Source organism: Cajanus cajan, chromosome 1 (genome assembly GCF_000230855.2).
Source record: "Cajanus cajan strain Asha chromosome 1, NIPB_CcT2T_4, whole genome shotgun sequence".
Classification (NCBI taxonomy): Eukaryota; Viridiplantae; Streptophyta; class Magnoliopsida; order Fabales; family Fabaceae; genus Cajanus; species Cajanus cajan.
In genome coordinates this window covers 26,771,875-26,795,014 of record NC_138517.1, presented here as the reverse complement: position 1 = coordinate 26,795,014, position 23,140 = coordinate 26,771,875, and the positions used below count along the sequence as shown (strand labels likewise).

The 23,140-nt window shown below is 39.6% G+C and overlaps 1 protein-coding gene across 1 annotated transcript; it reads left to right on the top strand.

Moving 5' to 3' along the window:
- Positions 1–1,690: 1,690 nt before the first annotated feature.
- On the top strand, positions 1,691–14,550 carry LOC145954040 (uncharacterized). Its single transcript, XM_083067714.1, has 2 exons — positions 1,691–2,024; positions 14,435–14,550. The coding sequence occupies exons 1-2, from the start codon at positions 1,691–1,693 to the stop codon at positions 14,548–14,550; spliced, it is 450 nt and encodes a 149-aa protein (XP_082923840.1).
- Positions 14,551–23,140: the final 8,590 nt, after the last annotated feature.

The following is a 23,140-nucleotide window of genomic DNA, read 5'->3' as shown; positions in this document are numbered from 1 at the left end:
TATAAAATAATTAAACAATATAAAATATGAACATATTAATAATTATTATGGATAAAAATAATCATAGATTAAGCAAATAAATGAGGTTAGGCACACTCCACTAAATAAATATACATAAATAAATATACATAATTGTATATAAATTTTTAAAGAGATAAGGTTCTCCTCTCCCTTACCTTAAAATGTAGACTTAACAAGAATTAACTGCGTCAAAATTTAACTATCCTCTTCCTATTCACTATTCTCTCTATCTTTCTCTCTTTCTCTCTTCTCTTCCTTTTTATTTTTCACTCTCCGTGAGTCTGTGTCCTCAATTGCATGCATGTGAAGCTATTTATAAAAGGGTGGTAATGATGACATGGTTAACATTGAATGGAAAATTTGCTCATTTGGTTTCATTTTTAGGTTCCATTTCTTACTTAGTTACTTAGAGATAAGGTTAATAATTATAGGATAAGGTGATAAGGTGTTGGTACAACACCTGTAGATTCTTGTTGGAGATTTTTTTTTTCATTTTTAAATAATAAATATCTTTTTTTTCTTTTTTTTTTATCCTTTCATAATGTTTATATATATAAAAATTTACTTATATTAACCATTTGAAATTATATATATATATATATATATATATATATCATAATATTATTTTTGAAAGAAACCAAGTTATAATAAAAATGAATACTAAATACTTCCATTTTAATTTGTTGGAAATAAAGAAATTATAATAGATAAAAAAATACACATGTATTTATCTATTTATTTTAAATATGGTAATTAAAAATTTTAAAAATATAATAATAAGGCAATGATAAGGGAATTTATAATATTGTATGAAGAATTTTAGAATATTACAACATACCTTAGCGAGTGTAGAAACCATCCTATCCTCTCTGTGAGAGTTATACACACACTCAACATATCTATCTGCTATAAAGCCTGAAGAGGCTAGTTGAAAGAATACTTGGGGAACCAGAAGTAGTTTAAGACTACTAGTGCTGACGAGTGAAGTTGGCGAACCAGGAGTGGTTGATAATACTTAGGGAACCAGAATTGGTTTAAGAATACTAGCGTTGATGAGTGAAGTTGGCGAACCAGAAGTGGTTGATAATATTTGTAATCTGTCATGATTTATGGAACCCTTCGGTTGAAGGAGATTGGATGTAGCTCAGGTCGAGTGAACTAGTATAAAAATATTTGCACTTTTTATCTATTTCTCAAACACAATTTTGTTTAGCTGATATATCATACTGAAAATTTTGTCCACTGCTTATTTTTCACTGCAACTATCTTCAGACAGAAAATACATTTGCTTAACTTATTATTTTAAGAAACGTTTTCCTTGTGCAAACGATAAACTCTCAGACGCAAAATATTTTGCTGAGCCAACCTTGCACAGTTTTCAAGTGTTCAAAATAATATTTTTATTAGACAAAAAAGAGTCTCTGCAAAAATAGTTTTAAAATTCCTTCATTCACACACACATTCAACCCCCATTCTTTGTGTTTTTCCGCTAACTTCAATTGGTATCAGAGCTTGGCCCCTTGGGTTGAGCATCTAATACTGAAAGGGTACATAACAATCGATGGAAAATGAAGTATAGGCTGTGAATCGCCCGCCTCTCTTTAGAGGAATAAAGTGCGACTACTGGAAACAAAGAATGATCGCATTTTTTGACGCATGTCATATAGACATGTGGGATCTCGTAGAACAAGGAGACTACATTCCTCTTGACGAGGTTGGTAGGGAGATACCTAAAGCACAATGGAATGAAGAACAAAAACAAAGATTCGTGCTCAACTCCAAAGCCCGAAATGCACTCATGTGTACTCTGTCTGAGGAAGAGTACACCAAAGTACACAACTTCAAGAGTGCCAAGCAGATGTGGGATACCCTAGCTCTAACCTATAAGGGATCCCTGGAGGTAAAATGCAACAAGCTAAGCTTGTTGGCTCGTAAGCATGAACTCTTTGAAATGGAAGAGAAGGAGTCTATCCAAACTATAGTAAATGAACTCTATTTTCTAGGTAGAACTTATGATAATTTTGATCACATTGACAAACTGCTTCCACTACAAGAAAAACGCAAATTTTCGACAAAAAGTTTCCATTGGATATTTCAGTCAAAAATTTCTGACGGATTTATATTTCCATCGAAAATCCGTCGAAAATTTCTTATTTTTAATTCTTATTTTTAATTTCTTATTTTTAATTTTATTTTTAATTCTTATTTTTAATTCTTATTTTCATTTTCTAAAATTGGAATTCTTATTTTTAATTCTTATTTTTATGTAATCATTTTTAGGTACTTTTTATTTAAAAATAAATAAATAATTATCTTATGTGTCACCTACAACAATTTCGTACTATTATCGTATTGATATTTAACACTAATTTTTTTTAGTTTTTTAAAATAAATATTATTTATCTACCTTAAAATAATCAAACTAGTGAATTTATATTTTAGAGGGATGAAAATCAAAGAAAAATATTTTACTCATTTTACAAGTATGAAACAATCTTTATAAATCTTACAAGGATGAAAAATAAAGAAAAAAATTTACAAAGACCAAAATCAAAATCACCCATCTTATAGGGACTAAAATATATTTAAACCTTCTGAAATTAATATTTTCGATCTTAACAATTATTTTAAATAAATAATATTTATTTTTAAATAAACTACTTAGAGATGTTAATATATTGTCTTTAAAATTATAGTAAGCAAGTTCAAGTGTGAATATTTTCATATTTGTGTGTTTCATGAGTTTTTTTATTAAATAATTAGTGCATATATTAGTTTATTTAGCATAAATAGTAGTGTTATATTTTAGAAGAAAAAAAATATTTTTATTTTCTAGAAGTAATAAGCTTAAAAAATACTTTTGATGTCCTTGGATGAACTCAACTTTTATTCTGTGGTATAATCTTATAATGTTTGAAATAAACATATATACTTTTTGAGAAAAAAAATTGTAAATATATATATATATATATATATATATATATATATATATATATATATATTGGAAAAAATTGAAAATCATTCTTGAGAGGTAGTAAATGAGATGGCTTTTAGATCAACAAAAAGTGAAAACACATCTTTTGATTCACCTTGAAATGGTTGTTTTGAGACTTGCTTTGAGGTTGTACCCATCCAATTTGTTTGATCATGAAGTTGTGAGATATCTGATTAGCATGGCATGAAAGATCAGTAATTGAACATTTAGCCAAGCTGGTGAGTGAGAGAAACTAAATAGTGCATCTATCATATACACTTATACTTTGAGAGTGTCGCCACCCGCCGAAACGGACATTGGCATTCGCGACGGTGGTCTCTCTCTTTTTAGTTTTGAAAAATGATGGATTGTTAGAACGACTTATTCTCAAACTGAGACCTCATCGAACTAACAATTTTATTAAATGAGTCACCAATCCATGTTAATCCCAAGCGGGACCCTCCATGGATTAGTGATTTTCGCAAATAGAAGGGTTCTTGGAGTCGCCACCAATGTTTTACTCAAAACATTGGAAAAAGGTATAAGGCAATTGATTTTTATAAATCAACTTCGGTCATTACAACCAGAGTTGGGTAAGGGAGTCGGTTACGTGCGAGGAAGGTGTTAGCACCTCACAACGCCCCTTTCGGGTTCCCTATGATGGATTATTTCATAAATAATAGTGTAAAATTACTAAACTACCCCTATTTATTAGAAACGATTGTAAATAAACTATCTACATTATGAAAGCTTTAAACATGCAATGCAACACTCAAAAAGCAATAAAGGAAAGCGGTAAAAGAAGGGATTTGGAAAGGAAACCTTTGAAGCGTGCTTTTATATATTCGAAGAATTAGGAGGCTTTTTGGCGCTCCTTCCCACTACACGCTCGCTCGCTCCTTCCTTAAAGGTAAATTTTTACTATGGAAATCAAAAGATTTCCCTTCGACTAGTTCGAATCCTCAAGCTAAATGCTCAGAACTCAAGAACTTTGTCGGATCGGCTCTCGGAGAGACTTCTAGGGCAGAACACTGCTCAAAAACCCCAGAATACTCAGCAAGAGGGTCCAAAGATCTGGAAAAAGTGTCGAATGACGTCCAAATGACGTCCTATATATAGGAGTGAGGCGCAGTACGGCCTCTGACATCAATACGGCCCGTACTGAAGTTTTGAACTACAGTACGGCCGTATTGTAGTTCAAATTGTTCAGTACGGCCGTACTGAACTTCTAGGAGGTCGTATTGAGCTTCAATCCTCCCATATCCTTATTTTAAGCTACTCTAAGACTTCTAAACCTACGAATAATCATCCTAGGGTCTTCCAGGGTCTTCCAGGGTCTTCCAGGAGTCCTTCCGGCTGACTTTCCTTCGGTCTTTGAGAATCTTCGAGTCTTATTTCCGACTCGGACAATTTTAGGGGTCTACAGCTGCCCCCCCTTTACTTAGTCAAACGGCCTTTTGGTGTATCGATTGACAAGTAAAGGAGTTGACCCGATTGTCCGGGGAATGAGCCATCCTTCCGACTTGTAGTGTCTTCTGGTGGAAAATTGTTGAGTAGCCTCTCCAGGTTGAGTATTAGTCGTCGCCTCTCCAGGCTCGTGCATACCTCGGTGTTTCTGACAACCTCGGTAGCTGAGTACTGCCTCTCCAGGCTTAACTTCACTCGTCGCTCGAGCTGGAAGCTGCATCCCTCCGCGTTTCTGACGACGGGGTAGCTGAGTACCGCCTCTCCAGGCTGAGTATTAGTCGTCGCCTCTCCAGGCTCGTGCATACCTCGGTGTTTCCGACAACCTCGGTAGCGTGAGTACCGCCTCTCCAGGCTTAGCTTTGCTCGTTGCTCGAGCCGGAAGCTACATACCTCCGTGTTTCTGACGACGGGGTAGCGTGAGTATCGCCTCTCCAGGCTTAGCTTCGCTCGTCGCTCGAGCCGGAAGCTGCATACCTCTGTGCTTCTGGTCACTTCGGTAGCGTGGGTTTGCCCTCTCCAGGGATGCATACCTCGGTGCTTCTGGTCACTTTGGTAGCGTGAGTTTGCCCTCTCCAGGGATGCATACCTCCGTGCTTCTGGTCACTTTGGTAGCGTGAGTTTGCCCTCTCCAGGGATTTGAGATGATTTTGTCTCCACAGTCCACGATGCTGCTTCGACGGTTGTTTTTTTGATTTTAGTGCCGCTGAGGGCTGGATAACGCAGGGATCCGTCTAAGGGATGTGCAGTTACTCATAGGTTTTTGTGTCCCAACTTTCCATTGCGTAGTTGGTGCCCATTGGGGAATTTCTGATTCCTTGGGGGTGTAGACACAAAGATGCTCCTTCTGAGGTGAGCGATGCCTTATGATTGGCTGACGTCCTTTCGACGTTGGTGGAGTATCCCGGTTATCCTTATTCGGGTGACTCTTTTTGATTTTCTGATTTTATTGCCTCTACGTAGGCTGTTATCCGCTAGGAGATTCTGTCGTATTGATCTTGATTGGCCTCTTCTGTTAGGCGGATTATCTTTGACGTTCGGTGTTTTGGCTGAATGCCGAATTTCGCTTGGGGAATGGTTATTAATCTTTTTGGATTTTCTCGTTTTGAAGGAGTGCCTCTGAGTAGGCGAATGGGGATTGAGGGTCTTATGTATCCCAGAGTATTATTTAGAAAGCCTCTTCAGGCTTAGCTTCACTCGTCACTCGAGTTGGAAAGCTATCTTCCTCTGAGGAAGTCTAAGTCCTTTGACTTGGATATTTTGTTTGATCATGCTTCCGTGGGGAATTTTGCTGATCTTGCTCTGATAGCTCTTACTGGGGATTTGGCCCAAGAGTGTGAGCTGAGAAGTCTTTGGGGAGTATTATTTCGGCAAGCCTCTCCAGGTTCAGTTATTCTGTATAATTTGTTGGATTTTCTGTATTTTGCCTTTTTTGTCGATTTTTGGCTTTTTCTGTATTTTTGCCTTTTTTGTTGATTTTGGCTTTTTCTGTATTTTTGCTTTTTTTGTTGATTAAAGTGCTAAAGAATTTAGACTCAAAAATGGAAAATTTCATTTATTAAATAGAATGAAATTTATACAATGATTGATAAAGAGAGGGGCACAGCCCGATAAACAAAAAGCAAGAAAAACAGCCGGTCTTCACTCCTCTGCCGGCGGATCCTGTGGAGGGTCTGGGAAGCGACGATGCAACCAGACTGACAGGCTGTCAAAATCCTGTCTCAGGGCGTCTATGCTATGTTGCGCCGTGTCGAATCGAGCGTCAATGCTCTGCTGCAACGCATCGAAACGAGCGTCAAAATAGGCCCTGTCCTGCTGCGAGGTGCCGGCCTCTGGCTGCGGGTCCACATCACCCGGGAGCTCGATGTTCTCGAAGAGCTCGTCGAAGGTGTCGTGGGCGGTTGCGCGTACATATTGCCTCCCTACCTTGGCAATGATCTTTATGTTGAGTAGGGTGGCAGCATTGATGGGCTTGGGCGCCAACTCCCCCGCATCTACGCCATCAGTACATCCCCAAGACTCGGCGAGTGGTGAAAGGAGCGTGGAGGCCATAATGTATCCTCGCCGAGCGTCGCTACCCTCTCTTGCCCCCAGATTCTTTATATGCTCGAGATAGAAGAATCCGGGGTTGGCCCTCTGTCCGGTAGCCATGCAGTAGAGAGCCAGCAAATCCTGCCGCGTCACTGACTCGGGACTCTTCAATCTGGCATGGATTGAGCCAGTGATCAGCTTGTGGCAGATCCGGAGCGTAGTCGGGAGCCGAGTACCCTTTACTCCAGCATGGTAGTCCAACTGACCCGTGAGCTCTCTCCACATCTCGGTCGGGGTCAGGTTATCGGGGCACTCACAGACGGCATCCCGATACGCCAGCTGATCGGCTCGCAGAAAGAAGCCAGCCTGGACGTTGAACTCATCCAACGTCAGGGAGCGGTATCCTCCCTTCATCCAAAAGTCCACCGAGTAGACCGTCGCGCCATAGCTATTCGTCGACTCTGTGACGCCGACGGTAGCCAGAAACTCCTTCGTCGCAGTTGGATAGATCTTAGGGTAGGGATTAAGGAGGAACCCCCAACCTATGGCGGCAATGTAGCCTCTGATCTCATCCTCCCATTCCATTGCCCGGAGGATGTTGAAGTCAAGCACCCTTGACGGCTGGAAGACGAACGACTCTAGGAACTCCAGCCTCTCTTGATGCCGCGCGGTCATTTCGAGTTGCGCGGGGACCCTCTGTCTCTTTCTTGATGACTCGGCCATTTCTCAGATTTAGGGGGATCTCAGACACACTCACAGACAAAATATGCAGAGGGAGAAGAAAGCTGTGCAGAATGAGAGGGGGAAGGGGTGTATTTATAGGAAAAAATGGGTCAGTACGGCCCGTATTGAATTCAATACGGCCGTACTGACTTGGCCGTTATTGTACAACATGGGAGACCAATACGGGCCGTATTGGATTCAATACGCCCGTATTGGTGTGTCCGTTGGAGTCAATACGGGCGTACTCAGTTCAATACGCCCGTATTGAACTGAAGGGTTGCCCATAACCCTAGTATCAATACGGGCGTATTGATCCTAGTACGGGCGTATTGTTATTTTTTCTGAAGTTTTTTTTTTTTTTTTTTTTTTTTAGTAAATAGAGAATAAGTGATCTTCCATTACACCTATCATCTGTATGCATGTATGCGGTATGATGCACCTAATTCTATTTGATTCATTTTTTCAAAAGAATTAACCGATGCGTTTCTGTTTGGATTTTAGCCATTCCTCTAGACGGGCTGTGCGCTGCCGATTTCTGTAACCGAGGAATGATGCGTGTTATATCGAGTATTGGTGTCATCAACCAAGTGATCCTTCCCTTCCTTTAGAAGACGTGTCAACCTTCCTATTGATCACTATATCTCCGTGTTTCCACTAGATTATTCTAAAATCATTTGGGACAAGAGAGAAGAAGGGAAAGATATTTTTGTTTGAGAGTTTGTGTTTTAGAAGGGATTATTTTTGTTTTGAAAATGGTTTTTGTAAGAATGGCTGGCCAAGGTAGGCTTATGTGTTTAGGCTTGTTTGATTAAACATTTATGAAGTTAAGCAAGTCTTGTTATTAGCGTTGTGTGTTGACAACTTAGATAGTTTCCCTTGAACCTTTCTTTTGAATTCAGTTCATGGTACCATCATGGATTTATTTTGCTTTTTTGTTTGTCCTTATTTTTGCCTGAAACACCCCTTTGTGGCGTTTTAGCGGACCTTTGTTTTTGTTTATTTTTTGCAACCCTAATTTTTGCCTAGGTCACCCTTTCGTGGGATTCCTAGCAGGCTTTTTGCTCTTATTTTTGCGTAGCCCCCTTTTTGGGTTTCCTGCCGAGCTTTTCTTGTTTTTAAGATTTCTCTTTTATCCATGATGGCACTTATCGAGGCCAAGGAGATGTGGTCCAAGTTGTCACACACTTCCACATAAAAATGATGCGGGTTTATTATTATTAAGACTATTTTAACCTCATTCATGTTTATTCAAACAGGGTTAAAATAATGTGGTCTAGAAATTTATTGCAAGCAAGAAAAGAAGCAATAAGAAATAATAAAGAACGATTTTATTATAATTATAGTGGAAACATGTGCCCTATCGAGGCTCGGGGGTCGGGCTGTCCCCGAGGAGTGATCTCTAATAGTCATCAGGCCTATACATCCCTATCGGAAGGAGAAGAGCACTTGATGATGACGACCGGCCTTGACGCTTGTGAACCGGCCTTCCTAAAGATTTGGCTTAAAGAACGTTGAGAAGGATCTTGGTTCCTCTTCGTCCTTTGATCTTTATTAGGGTCGTATCCTAACCCTTGTTTCCCCAGATTATCTTTAATAATGGGTAGCTCGGAAATTCCTTGGGAATCCTTGCCAAGTCCTTGTCCAGGCAAGTATCCGTTCTTGGTGAGCATGTAGGCTACCTTTCTCATTTCTCGGGGAAACGTTTCGACATTGGCAATCTCCAATGCTTGGAAGGCGGTCTCTAGAGCTTCCTCTGCTGCATCCACATAAGGTATGGCAGATGGCTTGCTGATGAGTATGTCATCTTCAGCTTGTACGGTCACCAGCTTGTCACCCACTATGAATTTGACTTTCTGGTGGAGCGTAGAGGGAACAACTTTCGCATCATGAATCCAAGGTCGGCCGAGGAGACAGCTGTATGCGGGAGTAATGTCCATCACTTGAAATTCGACGTTGAAGATGGTGGGTCCAATTTGGATTGGAAGATTGATTTCTCCCACAACTTCTCTTTTAGAACCGTCGAAAGCTTGGACGATCATGTTGCTCGGGCGCATTTGGATTCCCTTGATTGCCATTTGATCGAACGTTCTTTTTGGCATCACATTCAAGGAAGATTCGTTATCCACCAAGACTTTAGCGATGTGATATTCCTTGCACTTTACAGAGATGTGCAAGGGCTTGTTATGATTCGATCCCTCAGCGGGGATTTCTTCATCGGTGAAAGTGAGGTGATTATTAACCGTAATGTGACTAACAATCCCCTCAAACTTGTCTTGGGAGATAGTATGTGACACGTATGCCTCGTTCAAGACTTTCAACAGAGCTTGCCGATGCGGTTCGGAGCTTAGGATCAACGACAACAGCGTAATCTTTGCTGGCGTCCTATGAAGTTGATCCACGATGGAGTACTCGCTCTGTCGAATATACTTTAACAGCTCGTCAGTCTCCCCCTCGGATTCTTTATCTTCCTCGTTTTTTTCTTTTTCTTTTTCTTTTCCTTTATTCTTGGGAGTTTTATCATGAAGATCTTCGGGAGTGTAGATCCTGCCACTCCTAGTCATGCCCCCAAGTCCAGCGATGTTAGAAATATCGTTGTCGGCAGAAGAATGGATGTCGTATATCCATGGCACAGCCTTATTTGATTCGTAGGGAAAGGGTCTTGGAGCAGTGATTCTTAACGGCGTTGGACCTTCCCCTTTATTCGTCTTGATTACCAACAACGGAGTTGATGTGCGTTCGTTTGGCGCGGTTGTTGGCTTATATTTAATAACGAACGGCGTGCGATCCATTCTAAACATACGCATCGATTAATTCTTTCTTTTTATTAAGGTTATTAATAAATTACTAGGAGAGATATATGCAAATGAATGACTATGAAATGCAAAGGCAATTGAAAGATTTCATAGATCTCAAAAATTCGATTTATTAATCAAAGAAAGTGTACAACTTATTATACAATGCTTTGAAGCAATTTTTTACAAAATGAGAAAAGCCGATAGAAACCCACAGGCGGGTTCATGTTTCTTCTCCATTCATCTTCGGCGTCCTCTACATGGCGTGCCATTGCTTCGACTTGCGTATGGACTGCTTGGCTCATATCATCACTAGTCTTCTGAGCGTCCTTCGCCTTTTGAGTGTGGTAGTTGATCATGGCTTGCAGTTCATTAAGCTCATCTTCGGCTCGATCCTTCTCCTCTCGGAGCTTAGCCATCTGTGCTAATCCTTCCCTTTCCTTTTTGCGGAAATTGGAAAGGCTTGCGGTTTTTTGTTGAACAACTTCCCACCATTGCTGCGCATCGGATCGAGTCAAGAGTAGATCATCTTGCATGTCCTTGATCAACTATGCCTGCCTTGCGTACTCGGCTTCAAGGTGTGCTATCTTTGCATCGTCATTTTGGAGTTGACTATTCGGTTCGACCTTTGGCATTTTGGATGCCCGAATAGCCTTCTCATTAAGGTTAGCACACTCGTCCTTGAGCCGCTCTATCTCATGGTCTTTTTTCTTGCATTGCCTTTGTAGACCGTCAATGGTGAAACTGGATTCTTCGTTTTTCTCTTCAAGAACTCTCATCTGAGCTCCCATGATTTCCAGCTTCTTGGTCAAGGCATCGACTTGTTCTTGCAGCACCCTCCTTGTGACTGCGGTTGCGCAAGAGGTGGATGGTTGGGGCACCCCCCTCTCGCTCCTCCAAACCTCATAGTCGGTGGAGACGGATACCCGAGGCTTTCCAAGCTCTCGATCTCCTTCGTAGATTGGTCTCTCCCACGCTCTAATGACAGCATGCATGTCCCTCTGATGCTCGGAATCAAAGGAGAAACTCAATCCTCCAAGCTCCTCTTTGGTAGGAATAATCTGAGTCCTCATAAGTTGCCTCATAGCCAATCTAGGTGAGTAGGCTATGCAACCTCTGAGGCCCATCAAAGGTATGCTTGGATAGTTGCCGCATCTCATCAATATGTTGCTCGGACGGAACCAAGGACAAACCCATGTGAAGTGCTCAATGCTCCACTGTTCCATCTCCTCCTTCCATTCGGAAGCATAGCGGCGGCGCACGGGGATTTTCGAAAAGCTCCTCAACGGATCGGGCAAAGTCCCCATGTGACTAGAGGCATAGAAGTGTGTGATGCCCCACGCATATAACAAGGAGGTGCAGCATCGGATAATCTTCCCTTGCTTCTGCTGATATAAGTGGACAGAAAGCAAGGTGTCGGCAAGAATGGCAGGCATGGGACTCTTCATGTGCACGTCCCATGCGAAGAAAGCGTCCATAGCAGCATGGTCCACTGTGTTAGCGTGAAAGGGGAATAGGATCGTCCCAAACACGGCTAATGCTAGAGTCTTGTTGAAAGCTAACCAATCTCCCTCACCAGCTAAGGAAGAAAGATGATCCTCAATCATAGTGAGCTTCCAACCTTTGATACTGCCGTTCCCCACTAAGGCAGATGATCGTGATGATAGTTTGACTTGAGTAGCGACCCTCTCCACGGCCACATGATTGCCATGAAAGATATAGACCCCTGCTGATTTGGGCCATCGTAGCATGAGCTCGTACTCCTCGAGAGTAGGAACTAAGTCAAACTGGGGGAACTCGAAGCAATGCAGATCGAGACTCCAGAAGTGAACCAATGCTCTCAGAAAAGCTGGATCCACACATATCTTTATCAAATCGAGGACTCGTCCATAAGATTTCTCGAATTCAACACGAGCCTCGTGTGGCATCAAAGAACAGAGGTGGTCCAACCTCTCGGCACGGTATAATAAGAAATCCACTTTCTTCAACTGCCCTTGCATCTCCCTAGATCCCTCCATGATCTACGATAAAAATGCATGATATGAGATGATGGCGTTGAATATGCATGCATTGTGTTTATTCGACTAAGCATTATCATGTTTTCGGGATGTTCCTAAGATGATGCATGATATTGCTTGGTTTGGATAAATATACATTTTTTCCTTATTTTTCTTTGGGTATTTCATCTTTTTTTTTTTGTATTTTTCGGGTGAAAAGGGAAACTACCTATATGAATGTGATGAAGGTAGATGTTAACACCATGTAATGGAAGATTCTTATTCCTATTTATTCTTATTTTAAAAGGGAACGTTGTATGTTTAAAGAATGCAATGTATGCTCAAACAATGTCACATAAACAATGCACAAACAATTCACTCATCCACGAACAGTCACGAGCGAATCACGAGGTAGGGGTATCCTGCAGACAAGTGCATATTCAAGGAGGTTCTAACTGTTCTCACCGGTCTAAGGCCCCCAAGGCCCCCATTATAGGGACCCAATTCCTCTCGTCGTAAGTCGATGGAAAGTTCCAACGCACTGTCGGACTCGAGTTCATGGTTATTACCTTGAGTGATGCTTTCCGACAACGGTCTACGGGCACCTATAGACCCATTCGACAACCGGCCGTACTGACAACCACTCCCTATGGCTTTCCACTCATGCCCCCGGGTATAGAGGGAACTGTTGTGTGCAAAGGTTTGTGTGCAGTTTATATTTCAAACAATTGCGGAAATTTAAACATTAAACAGTTATTTAAAGCCAAATAGGTAAAACATGTTATTATACAAGCGAGGGGTAATGAAGTAATTTTAAACTATCATTTTAGAAAAAAATCCATCACTAAATGGGACTGACTCTCGAGGCTTCCCCAGTGGAGTCGCCATCTGTCGCCACCCGCCGAAATGGACATTGGCATTCGCGACGATGGTCTCTCTCTTTTTAGTTTTGAAAAATGATGGATTGTTAGAACGACTTATTCTCAAACTGAGACCTCATCGAACTAACAATTTTATTAAATGAGTCACCAATCCATGTTAATCCCAAGCGGGACCCTCCATGGATTAGTGATTTTCGCAAATAGAAGGGTTCTTGGAGTCGCCACCAATGTTTTACTCAAAACATTGGAAAAAGGTATAAGGCAATTGATTTTTATAAATCAACTTCGGTCATTACAACCAGAGTTGGGTAAGGGAGTCGGTTACGTGCGAGGAAGGTGTTAGCACCTCACAACGCCCCTTTCGGGTTCCCTATGATGGATTATTTCATAAATAATAGTGTAAAATTACTAAACTACCCCTATTTATTAGAAACGATTGTAAATAAACTATCTACATTATGAAAGCTTTAAACATGCAATGCAACACTCAAAAAGCAATAAAGGAAAGCGGTAAAAGAAGGGATTTGGAAAGGAAACCTTTGAAGCGTGCTTTTATATATTCGAAGAATTAGGAGGCTTTTTGGCGCTCCTTCCCACTACACGCTCGCTCGCTCCTTCCTTAAAGGTAAATTTTTACTATGGAAATCAAAAGATTTCCCTTCGACTAGTTCGAATCCTCAAGCTAAATGCTCAGAACTCAAGAACTTTGTCGGATCGGCTCTCGGAGAGACTTCTAGGGCAGAACACTGCTCAAAAACCCCAGAATACTCAGCAAGAGGGTCCAAAGATCTGGAAAAAGTGTCGAATGACGTCCAAATGACGTCCTATATATAGGAGTGAGGCGCAGTACGGCCTCTGACATCAATACGGCCCGTACTGAAGTTTTGAACTACAGTACGGCCGTATTGAATTCAGTACGGCCGTACTGAAGTTCAAAAACTTCAGTACAGCCGTATTGGTTTCAGTACGGCCGTATTGTAGTTCAAATTGTTCAGTACGGCCGTACTGAACTTCTAGGAGGCCGTATTGAGCTTCAATCCTCCCACATCCTTATTTTAAGCTACTCTAAGACTTCTAAACCTACGAATAATCATCCTAGGGTCTTCCAGGGTCTTCCAGGAGTCCTTCCGGCTGACTTTCCTTCGGTCTTTGAGAATCTTCGAGTCTTATTTCCGACCCGGACAATTTTAGGGGTCTACAGAGAGCCATCATCATAGCGTATGTGTTTGCATTGGTTGAGTCTTTAATGATTGTTCTTGTGAGAAAGTTTTGGACAGGATCAAGGCATTCTATTGTGCATAATTGAAATCTTCTTAAGCCTAGAGCCGAACAGCTGGCCATAATTGAATCCATCCTTTAAAACCTGTTTGAGCCTTAAGCTTCAAATAACCTTAAACCTCTCCCAAATACCAACCCTTCACCCTACCAAACTCTTTTTGGGTAATTGTAGATAATATATGTTATTTTACCCCCTTAATTTAAAGAATCAAGTTATACTATAAGAGTAGAGGAGTAGTAGCAAAATATTAAGGAATTTCCTTATTTTTGCAGGATTTTTGGCAAGGCAGAGATCCATAGCCATAGCTGTGGATCTAGAGCTCGAGTTGTGGAAGTCTGGGAAGGAATTAGAAATCCAGAAAGTTGGAGCTATAACTGTGGATCTGTAGCTATAGCTGAGGAAATCTGAAATGCAATTTGAAGCTCTAGAGAGTTGAAGCTAAAGCTGTGGACTCACAAATCAAGCCATGGAAGCACCTAGGACCCAGCAAAAACTCCAGAGATTCACAGCCATAGCTGTGGCTTCACCGCTACAGCGTTGGAGGTTCCTTAAGCTTGAAGGAGTTGCCACAACTATAGCTGTGAAACCACAGCTGCAACGTTGGAGATTTCTTCACTCTAAAGGACTCTCCATAACTATAGTTGTGGATCTACAGCTTCAGCCGTGAGAGGGAAAGTCCCTTTTTACCCCTGTTTTAAAGCTCATATAAAAGGGAAAAAGGAGGAAAAAATAGGGGATCACGAAACAAGAGAGAAGAAAACAGATTAAGGGACGTGAAGAAGGAAGAACGAAGGTAGAACAAAGATTTGGAAGCTGAATCCTTTGGGAACGAAGATCAACTCCTTTGGGAACGAAGATCAACTCCATTTCTTCATCCTTTACTTTGTAATCCCTTCTTTTCACTCTTTGATCCTGTAATGGCCATGTGTGGCTAAACTCATTAGGATTGGTTGGATGTAACTACTAACTCTTCTTCTTCTTAAATATATGCATTTTGATCTCATTATTTGTGCTTGATTCTTCTCTTAATGCTTATATCAGCTTGATCACCCATTGTATGAATATTTGGTTTTTGAATCCAGTTGGAAAACATTTTCGAAAACCCGAACTGAATCTTGCACCTAATCATTTCTTGTTCTAGGAATAGACTTGATTTGGTTAGTCACATTGTTCAAGTCATTGTTCTTAATGCGGAGTGTTAAACTCAAAACATAGAGGAATCATGTTTTGAGATTAATGACTTTAGGATTCAACCTTGAGGAATCTTGTTGGATTACTAAATGAACGTGGAAATAATGAAATTAGAGTCGCATTTATTTTAAGAAGATCTACGAGTTAGCAAGTACTTCTGAACCAATCCTTGTTTCTTAACCATTGTCTTTACTACTTTTATTTTATTGTGTTGCTTTACCCTATCTTCACTTATTTGCAATTATAACAACATTCTCTTTTAAATCATTAAAGCAAGAATTACTAAACACTCAAATCCCTGAGGACGATATTTGAATACTACTTCAAAACTTGGTTCACTTGCCAAGTGGTGAGATTGCGAAAATCTTCATCAATGGTGAAGAAACATGTGATTCAGATGAGGAGATATCCTTCTTATCAAGAAGGATCCACTCTATGATGAGGGTCACGATGGAGAAATTTCAACAGAACTCCAAGAGATAAGGCACAACCAATATGCTTTGAATGCAAGAAACTAGGACATTACAAAATATAATGCCCATAATTGGAGAAAGAGAAGGAGAAAGAAAAGAAAAAGCTGACCTTCCAAAAAAAGAAGAAGGCCATGATGACCACCTGGGAAGATCTAGACACGCCATCATTTGAAGATGATGAAGAAGCAAATATATATCGCATGGTAGATACAGACTCATCATCGGAATCTGATGATGAAAAGATCAGTAAACTTGACTTTAAATCTCTTCAGCATGCATATAATCAACTTCTGTCTGATTCAGCAAAAATTTCTACAACATATAAAGAACAGAAGAAAAGGATTTCTGAATTACTTGAAGAAAAACTTTTACTTAAGGATGAAAATGCAAAATTATTGAAAAAGTCAGAAAAAGGTTTTGAAAAATGTAATACAACTTCAGAAGTAAACATGCTTAACAAAGAGATTGATTTACTAAAATCAGATTTATCAAAGTTCACCCCAGGAACTAAAAATCTTGAACAGATTTTAAAATACTTTAGAAACAATAATGATAAATCAGGAATAAGATATGTTGAGCCTAAATCTGAAAATAAATCAAGTACACCTGCATGTTCTACTTGAGAAGCATGGACATTCTACGTCTAAGTGCAGTCACATACACAAGAAGAGGTATTCCAAAACCTCAAACACTAACACTCATGGACCCAAATCCATTTGGGTACGAAAGATTGAAATAATACTTGTCGCAGATCTATTCAACAAAGAAAAGAAGTGTCCAGTCATGGTACCTGGACAGTGGCTGCTCGTGACATATGACGGGCGAAAGGTCTATGTTCCTAGACCTCAAATTCAAGAAAAGAGGCCAAGTCACATTCGGCGTAGGGCAGAAAGGACAAATCATGGGGATAGGTAAAAATATGTATCAACTCCTCTATTTCCATTGATAATGTCTTATATGTTAAAGGATTAACACATAACTTGCTTAGCATAAGCCAATTGTGTGATAGTGGTTATGAAGTATCCTTCAACTAAAATAAATGTACTATTAGTCAAACTGATTCATCCATATTATTTACGGCTAACAGATGTAAAAACTTATATAAAATAATGCTTAATGAGCTAGAACATCAAAATGTTGATTCTAGTCTCATGAAAACTAGTGGCTCTGGCACAAGAAGCTTGGTCATGCAAGCTTGAGATTAATCTCAAAGCTGAAAAAGCATAACCTTGTAAGAGGTCTACCAAGTCTTGTCTACCAGACGCATAGTTTATGTGAAGCATGTCAAAAGGGGAAACAAGTTAAGAGTTCATTCAAAAGTAAAAATCATGTTTCCACCTCAAGACCCTTTGAACTGCTCCACATAGATCTATTTGGTCCCACCAGGACTGCATCTATCAGTGGTAAACGATATGGATTAGACATTGTTGATGACTACACTAGATGGACATGGGTATTGTTCATAACCCACAAGGATGAGTCCTTCAAGGTATTTTATATATTATGTAAAAGGGTTCAAAACAAAAAAGGAATATCAATTGCATCCATAAGAAGTGATCATGGGGGAGAGTTTGAAAATGAGCAGTTTCAAGATTTTTGTGAAGAAAATGGAATTAAACATAATTTTTCAACACCTAGAACTCTACAACAAAATGGAGTTATAGAGAGAAAGAATCAATCATTACAAGAAACGGTCAGAACTTTATTAAATGATTTTTCAACCCCCAAACACTTTTGGGCAGAAGCAGTTAATACCTCCTACTACATTCAAAACAGAATATATATTAGGCCTATTTTGAAGAAAACTCCCTATGAATTATGGAAGGGACGAGCACCCAATATTTCGTAATTTCATCCATTTGGATGCAAATGCTTCATTTTAAACACTAAAGATAATTTAGGTAAATTTGACTCAAAAATCGACAAGGGTATTCTATTTGGATATTCTGAAAGGTCAAGAGCCTATAGAGTCTTCAACAATAGAACCAGAACTGTTAAGGAAGTTATTCACGTAAAGTTTGATGAAAACAAGCCTGATAAAGAAATATCAGAGCTAGGAAATTTCTTTGAGAACATGCAGGTGAATAAAGACCAGACGAAGAAGCCTGAGTCTGAAGAAACTATAGTTCAACAAGGTGAAAGAGAGGGAAGAGAACCAATCAATCAAAACTGGAAAATGAAAACTCATCACCCACAATAGCAGATCATTGGTGAAGTAAAGGATGCAATCAGGACTAGGAGCTCATTCAAAACACAGGCACATATTGCACTACTATCCCATATTAAACCAAGAACCATAGACAAAGCTTTGTCAGACAAGAGCTGGGTTTAAGCCATGCAAGAAGAACTTAACCAATTCCAAAAAAATGGTGTCTGGAAACTTGTTCCAGTACCAAAGGATAAAATGATCATTGGTACAAAATGGGTGTACAGAAAAAAACTGGACGAATCAGGAAATGTCGTAAAGAGCAAAGATAAGTTAGTTGAAAAAGGGTACTCACAACTGTAGACACCTAATTTCGTCCAGGGGTATACAAACAAGGAAATGGACTTCCATTATCGAAGGAAAGAAGCTCTTGAAGCATGGAAACAACAGGACATGACATTAGAAAGCATAAAGCCCAAATAAGCTGGTTTTAGTAGCCTGGAACGGTTTGTTCCAAAACTGGAACGGGCCGTTCCAAGGTACAAAAAGGGCCTAAAACCCTAGTTTGGAATGGCTCGTTCCAAAACTGGAACGGGCCGTTCCAATTTCCAGAAAAAAGGCAAAAACCTAAGTTTGGAACGGGCCGTTCCCAAAACTGGAACGGCCTGTTCCAAGTTACAAAAAAAGACTAAAACCGTAGTTTGGAACGGGTCGTTCCAACATAAGCATTTATGTCTTAAACTCAACTTTCGAACAGGCCGTTCTGGTTTCAGAACGGGCTATTCTGAATCTGGAACAAGCCATTCTGGCAACGTTTTAACTTCTATAAATAGACAGCTAGGGCACAGTTATCAGGGCCTCAAAATTTCGTCCACGACTCCTTAGAGCTCAAAATTTTTCTCTCTCTCCCTCCTATTGTATTTCTTGAGATTTGTGAGGCATTTGTGTAGTGTGAAAGGTGCCACAAAGCACCTAGAATTTCCATATCGAAAGGTTTTACAAAGCTTGCTACAAGGTATTTCAATCAATCTTCTTCTCTCTCTTTTATTTCTTATTTTTGATAAGTATTGTTATAATAAAAGCAATCATGTAGATATTTTAGAGTTAATTGTTTAATTTAAATTTCATGCATGTAAATAGTCATCAATAAAAGGGGATTAAATATTTATATTATTATTTTTTATAATGCTAACTTCATCATAGGGTACCAATTAAGGGCGTTGTAGGGGTGCTTAATACCTTCCCTACACGTAACCGACTCCCAAACCTAATTTTGGTTATCAAGGTCATTATTGGACCTTTAAAAACCTTTTCTTTTTCCAATGTTTTGAGTAAAACATTGGTGGCGACTCCATGAACCTATTTTCAAAAACCATTAATTAAGGATTAGTCTGGCGTCTGGACATTCTTTAATTGATGAGATCTTTAAAAGGATGTCTAAACCATAGGTCGCGAGATCGGAAATTTTTTGGTTGCGACAGATGGCGACTCCACTGGGGAAGTTTAAACAGGGTCAGGCCCATTTAATTGATGAAGTTAATAAAATAAAAATAATAATTTAAATATTTTTTTCCTTTACTTTGTTTGCTTTATTTGTTTAGCTTTAATATCTATTTGCCTGTTTAAATTCTGCATCTGTTTGAATAAAAAATTATTCACAAACCATTGCACACAATAGTTTCCCCTACACCCGAGGGCATGAGGGTATTAAACATAGGGAGTGGTTGACGTACGGCTGGCCCAAGTTTGGCCTTGGAGCTTTCGAGCCTTGTCGAAAATCACACTCAAGGTGATAACCAATTACTCTAGCCCAAAATACTGCGACAAACCTTAGAATTTGCCACGTGACGGTGACAGCGATACTAGGTCCCTATAATTGGGGCACCTTTGGGGGCCTTAAGACTAGTGAGATTAGAACTATCCTATACAACGCACTTTTCTTAACAGGGACCACAGACCAAGGATTTGAATGTGACTATTCGTGGGTTACTTCATATGAGCATATGTTTGTTGCATTTTGTTTATTCAAACCATTCATTTGTTTTTTATAGTTCCCCTAAGGTAAAGAAAAACATAAAATTAAAATACATTATCATGAGGGAAAACCTAGTGTGAAAATAAGATCTGTGAGAAGCATACATCCCTTCTTTAAAAAGGGGGCATCATGCATTTTCCAAAAAAATAACAAAAAAAATCAAAAAAATAAAATAAAAAGAGAGATTAAAAAGGAGGGACATGCATACCATATACATTCCTAGGATCACTAGGAGATTTCTCACAAAGACTAATGAACTCTAATTAGTGTGACTTTTGTCACTTCGTAAAAATTTACGAAAAGGGACACTATGATTTCACGTTCAAAGGAGTGGTTACAAAGTCTTTATTGAGAGACCTCCTTCATGCATCATCATTTAAATAAGCTTAATAGGAAATTATCTTATCCCTCAAAGGTGGCTTTTCAACACTCCATACTCACGAACGCTTAGGGTGGAAGAGTCATGGAAGTTTTACAAGAAGGAATTTGTGTACTTTTTAAGGAGTTCATACAGCTCAAACAACAAATGGCTAAGATGTTTGAGACCATGACCAGAATGCAACACGACATCGACTACATTAGAGGCTATCTAGGTTCCCTAGAGGAAAGATTGAGAACCATTGAGGACCACAAATTTGGTGGTAAAAATGCAATCGGGACCCACCTAATACAAGACATCCCATTCAGATATGAAACCATAGAGCCCCCACCGTTGGACAATGGTCTTTCAAAAGGGATTTATGAAAAAAAGAGGGAAGAAGGGGTCCACGCTGTCATCTTTGCTCCAAAGAGTCGAGCTGCATCACATGCAAAACCTAAAGATGACAAGGTAGTAGACAAAATCCCCATCACATATGCAGAGCTACTAACCCAACTCTTGGAGGCCTCGATGTTAGTACGACTTCCTCCAACGAAGAAGATGGACCCTCCTTACCCATCTTGGTACAAGCCTGAGGAAAGGTGTGACTATCATTTTGACTCTCTGGGTCACTCTGTGGAGCGATGCAAGGCCCTACAATTTCGTGTTCAAGGACTTAGAGATGCCGGTTGGTTGAAATTTGCATTGACACCAACACACCCAACATCAAAAAATACTCGTTGCACAAGCATGATAAGAAGTGACCTTGGAATGCAATTTTGAAAGGCCATTGGGGCAGGGCCTCCATTAAGTTTTGTTTTCTTTTTGCCCACAACTTTCGCCCAGGGTTGTGGGATCTCACAATAAGGGCTTGTTTTTTTACATTCATCAATAACATACGTCATTTCCATAAATCTCTTGTGTTTATTCTTTTCCCCCTCTTCCCATATATTAAATTCTAAAATCAATCACAATAAAAAACAAACATGATCGAAGATAATAAAATTAATCAAAGCTTTGAACATCTACAACGCATTATCTGAGTCTAAGGTAGATAAGTAGATCACCTCCTCGAAACACACAAAAATAAGAAAGTGATTAGAAGATTCTTACACAAGATTCTCATTGCATAAGAAGAATCTTGCAAAAAAACAACTTTCGCTCAATTTGGCCGACAAAGGAAGCATAAATGTTGGCCCATGAAAGAACTCTCACTCAACACCTGTAGGCTGGGGCAACATCTTTCTCCTTGGTGTACGGGATGGGGGGGGGTAGTGTTAATCATCAAAGACGTTGGTCCTCCCAAACGCGGATGTCAGGAGATTTTTTCAAAGAAAAGAAGTGTTATGCCAAAAAAATAATATCATCACTTGCAAAATACTGCTAGGATGAAAACCCGCAAAGGGCATCTTAGGCAAAAAATAAAAAATAAAAAACAAAAATCGAAAGTTCCTGCTAGGACACATCCTAGGCAAAAATTAGGGATCTAAAAAGGATAAAAATAGCAAGTGATGATTCTCATAGTTGAAAGCTAAAAGGCGGCTTGAACACTTCTACAAGGGGCCAAATTCTACGAAGACTCTGCCTAAGACTCAGATATGTAGTTCAAGATAATTAGGAGAATGATTATAATAATTATCCAAGGAAATGTTTGTTTAAAAAAGTTAAACACTCACCTACCTCAACTACCCATTCATTCTAAATCATCCTACCTCCACTATCCATACATTCTAAATCATCTTACGTCCACTAACCATTCATTCTAAATCATCTTTTTCTTTCCTTTCTGTCTTGTCCAATCTTAATGACGTATATTGTTGATGGTTGTCAAAATTTAAACAAGTACAAAAAAAGAGAAACAAAAAAATGAAAATGACCCGTTGGGATGAAAACCCATAAAGGGTGTCCTAGGAAAAATTATGGCAAATGAAAAGAGCAAAAAATACTCGCTAGGATACATCGTAGACAAAAATTAGGGTTTCTAAACAAAATGAAAAAAAGAGCCCCAAGATGACTCAATACACCGAACGACGAATATGACTAATGTTGCACATCAATCAAAGCAGTCCATTCGTGGGAAAGAGAAAAGAAAAGTCACCATCTAAAAAAGGGGGAAACTAAAATGTGTCTCACATGCATCTTAAAAAAAACATGTCACACACTTAGAAAACTTTCTTTATCAATGGGGAATTATTCAAAATATGCAATAACTACCATCATGCATAAATAAGCATTCAACATCTTTTTGCATCTCAACAAGAAAAGCCAAAAAGGGAAACATAAGTTCTGATTGATATCATCCCAACAAAAGGCAAAAGCAGCCCAAACTAATGGCATCAACAATCACTAGTGGAAAAATAGGATACTACGTCACCTATTTTACGTCGGACATACAAACACCCGACGTAATAAAAATGCGGTGGCACGTTTCGTAATTTTAGGTAAATTATTTACGTCGGACCTCCTTGGGTCCGACGTAAATTTTAACATCTACATCGGCTATGCATTGTGTCCGACGTAGATGTTAAAATTTACGTCGGACCTTACTAGGGCCGACATAAATAACCCCTTGGACCCCGTTAAAGGAAGGTTTACGTAGCTACATATTTCAAAAATTTCCTTCTCCCGCGTTGTGCAATGGAGGCCACACCTCCTCCTCCTCAAATCCCTCCGCCTCCCCTTCAAATCGTCAGTGCCCTCCCCGACGACCTCATCCACCTTCCTCCACACCATGCGCCGCAAGTGGTCCAGCATCAACGCCCTCCGCCTTGACAA

Excerpts from the sequence above, each read along its gene's own strand:
- LOC145954040 (XM_083067714.1), top strand. The coding sequence starts at position 1,691 with ATGTGGGATCTCGTAGAACAAGGAGACTACATTCCTCTTGACGAGGTT. Across the intron at positions 2,025-14,434 it reads AAATGAACTCTATTTTCTAG|GATTTTTGGCAAGGCAGAGA; the intron begins GTAGAACTTATG and ends TTATTTTTGCAG.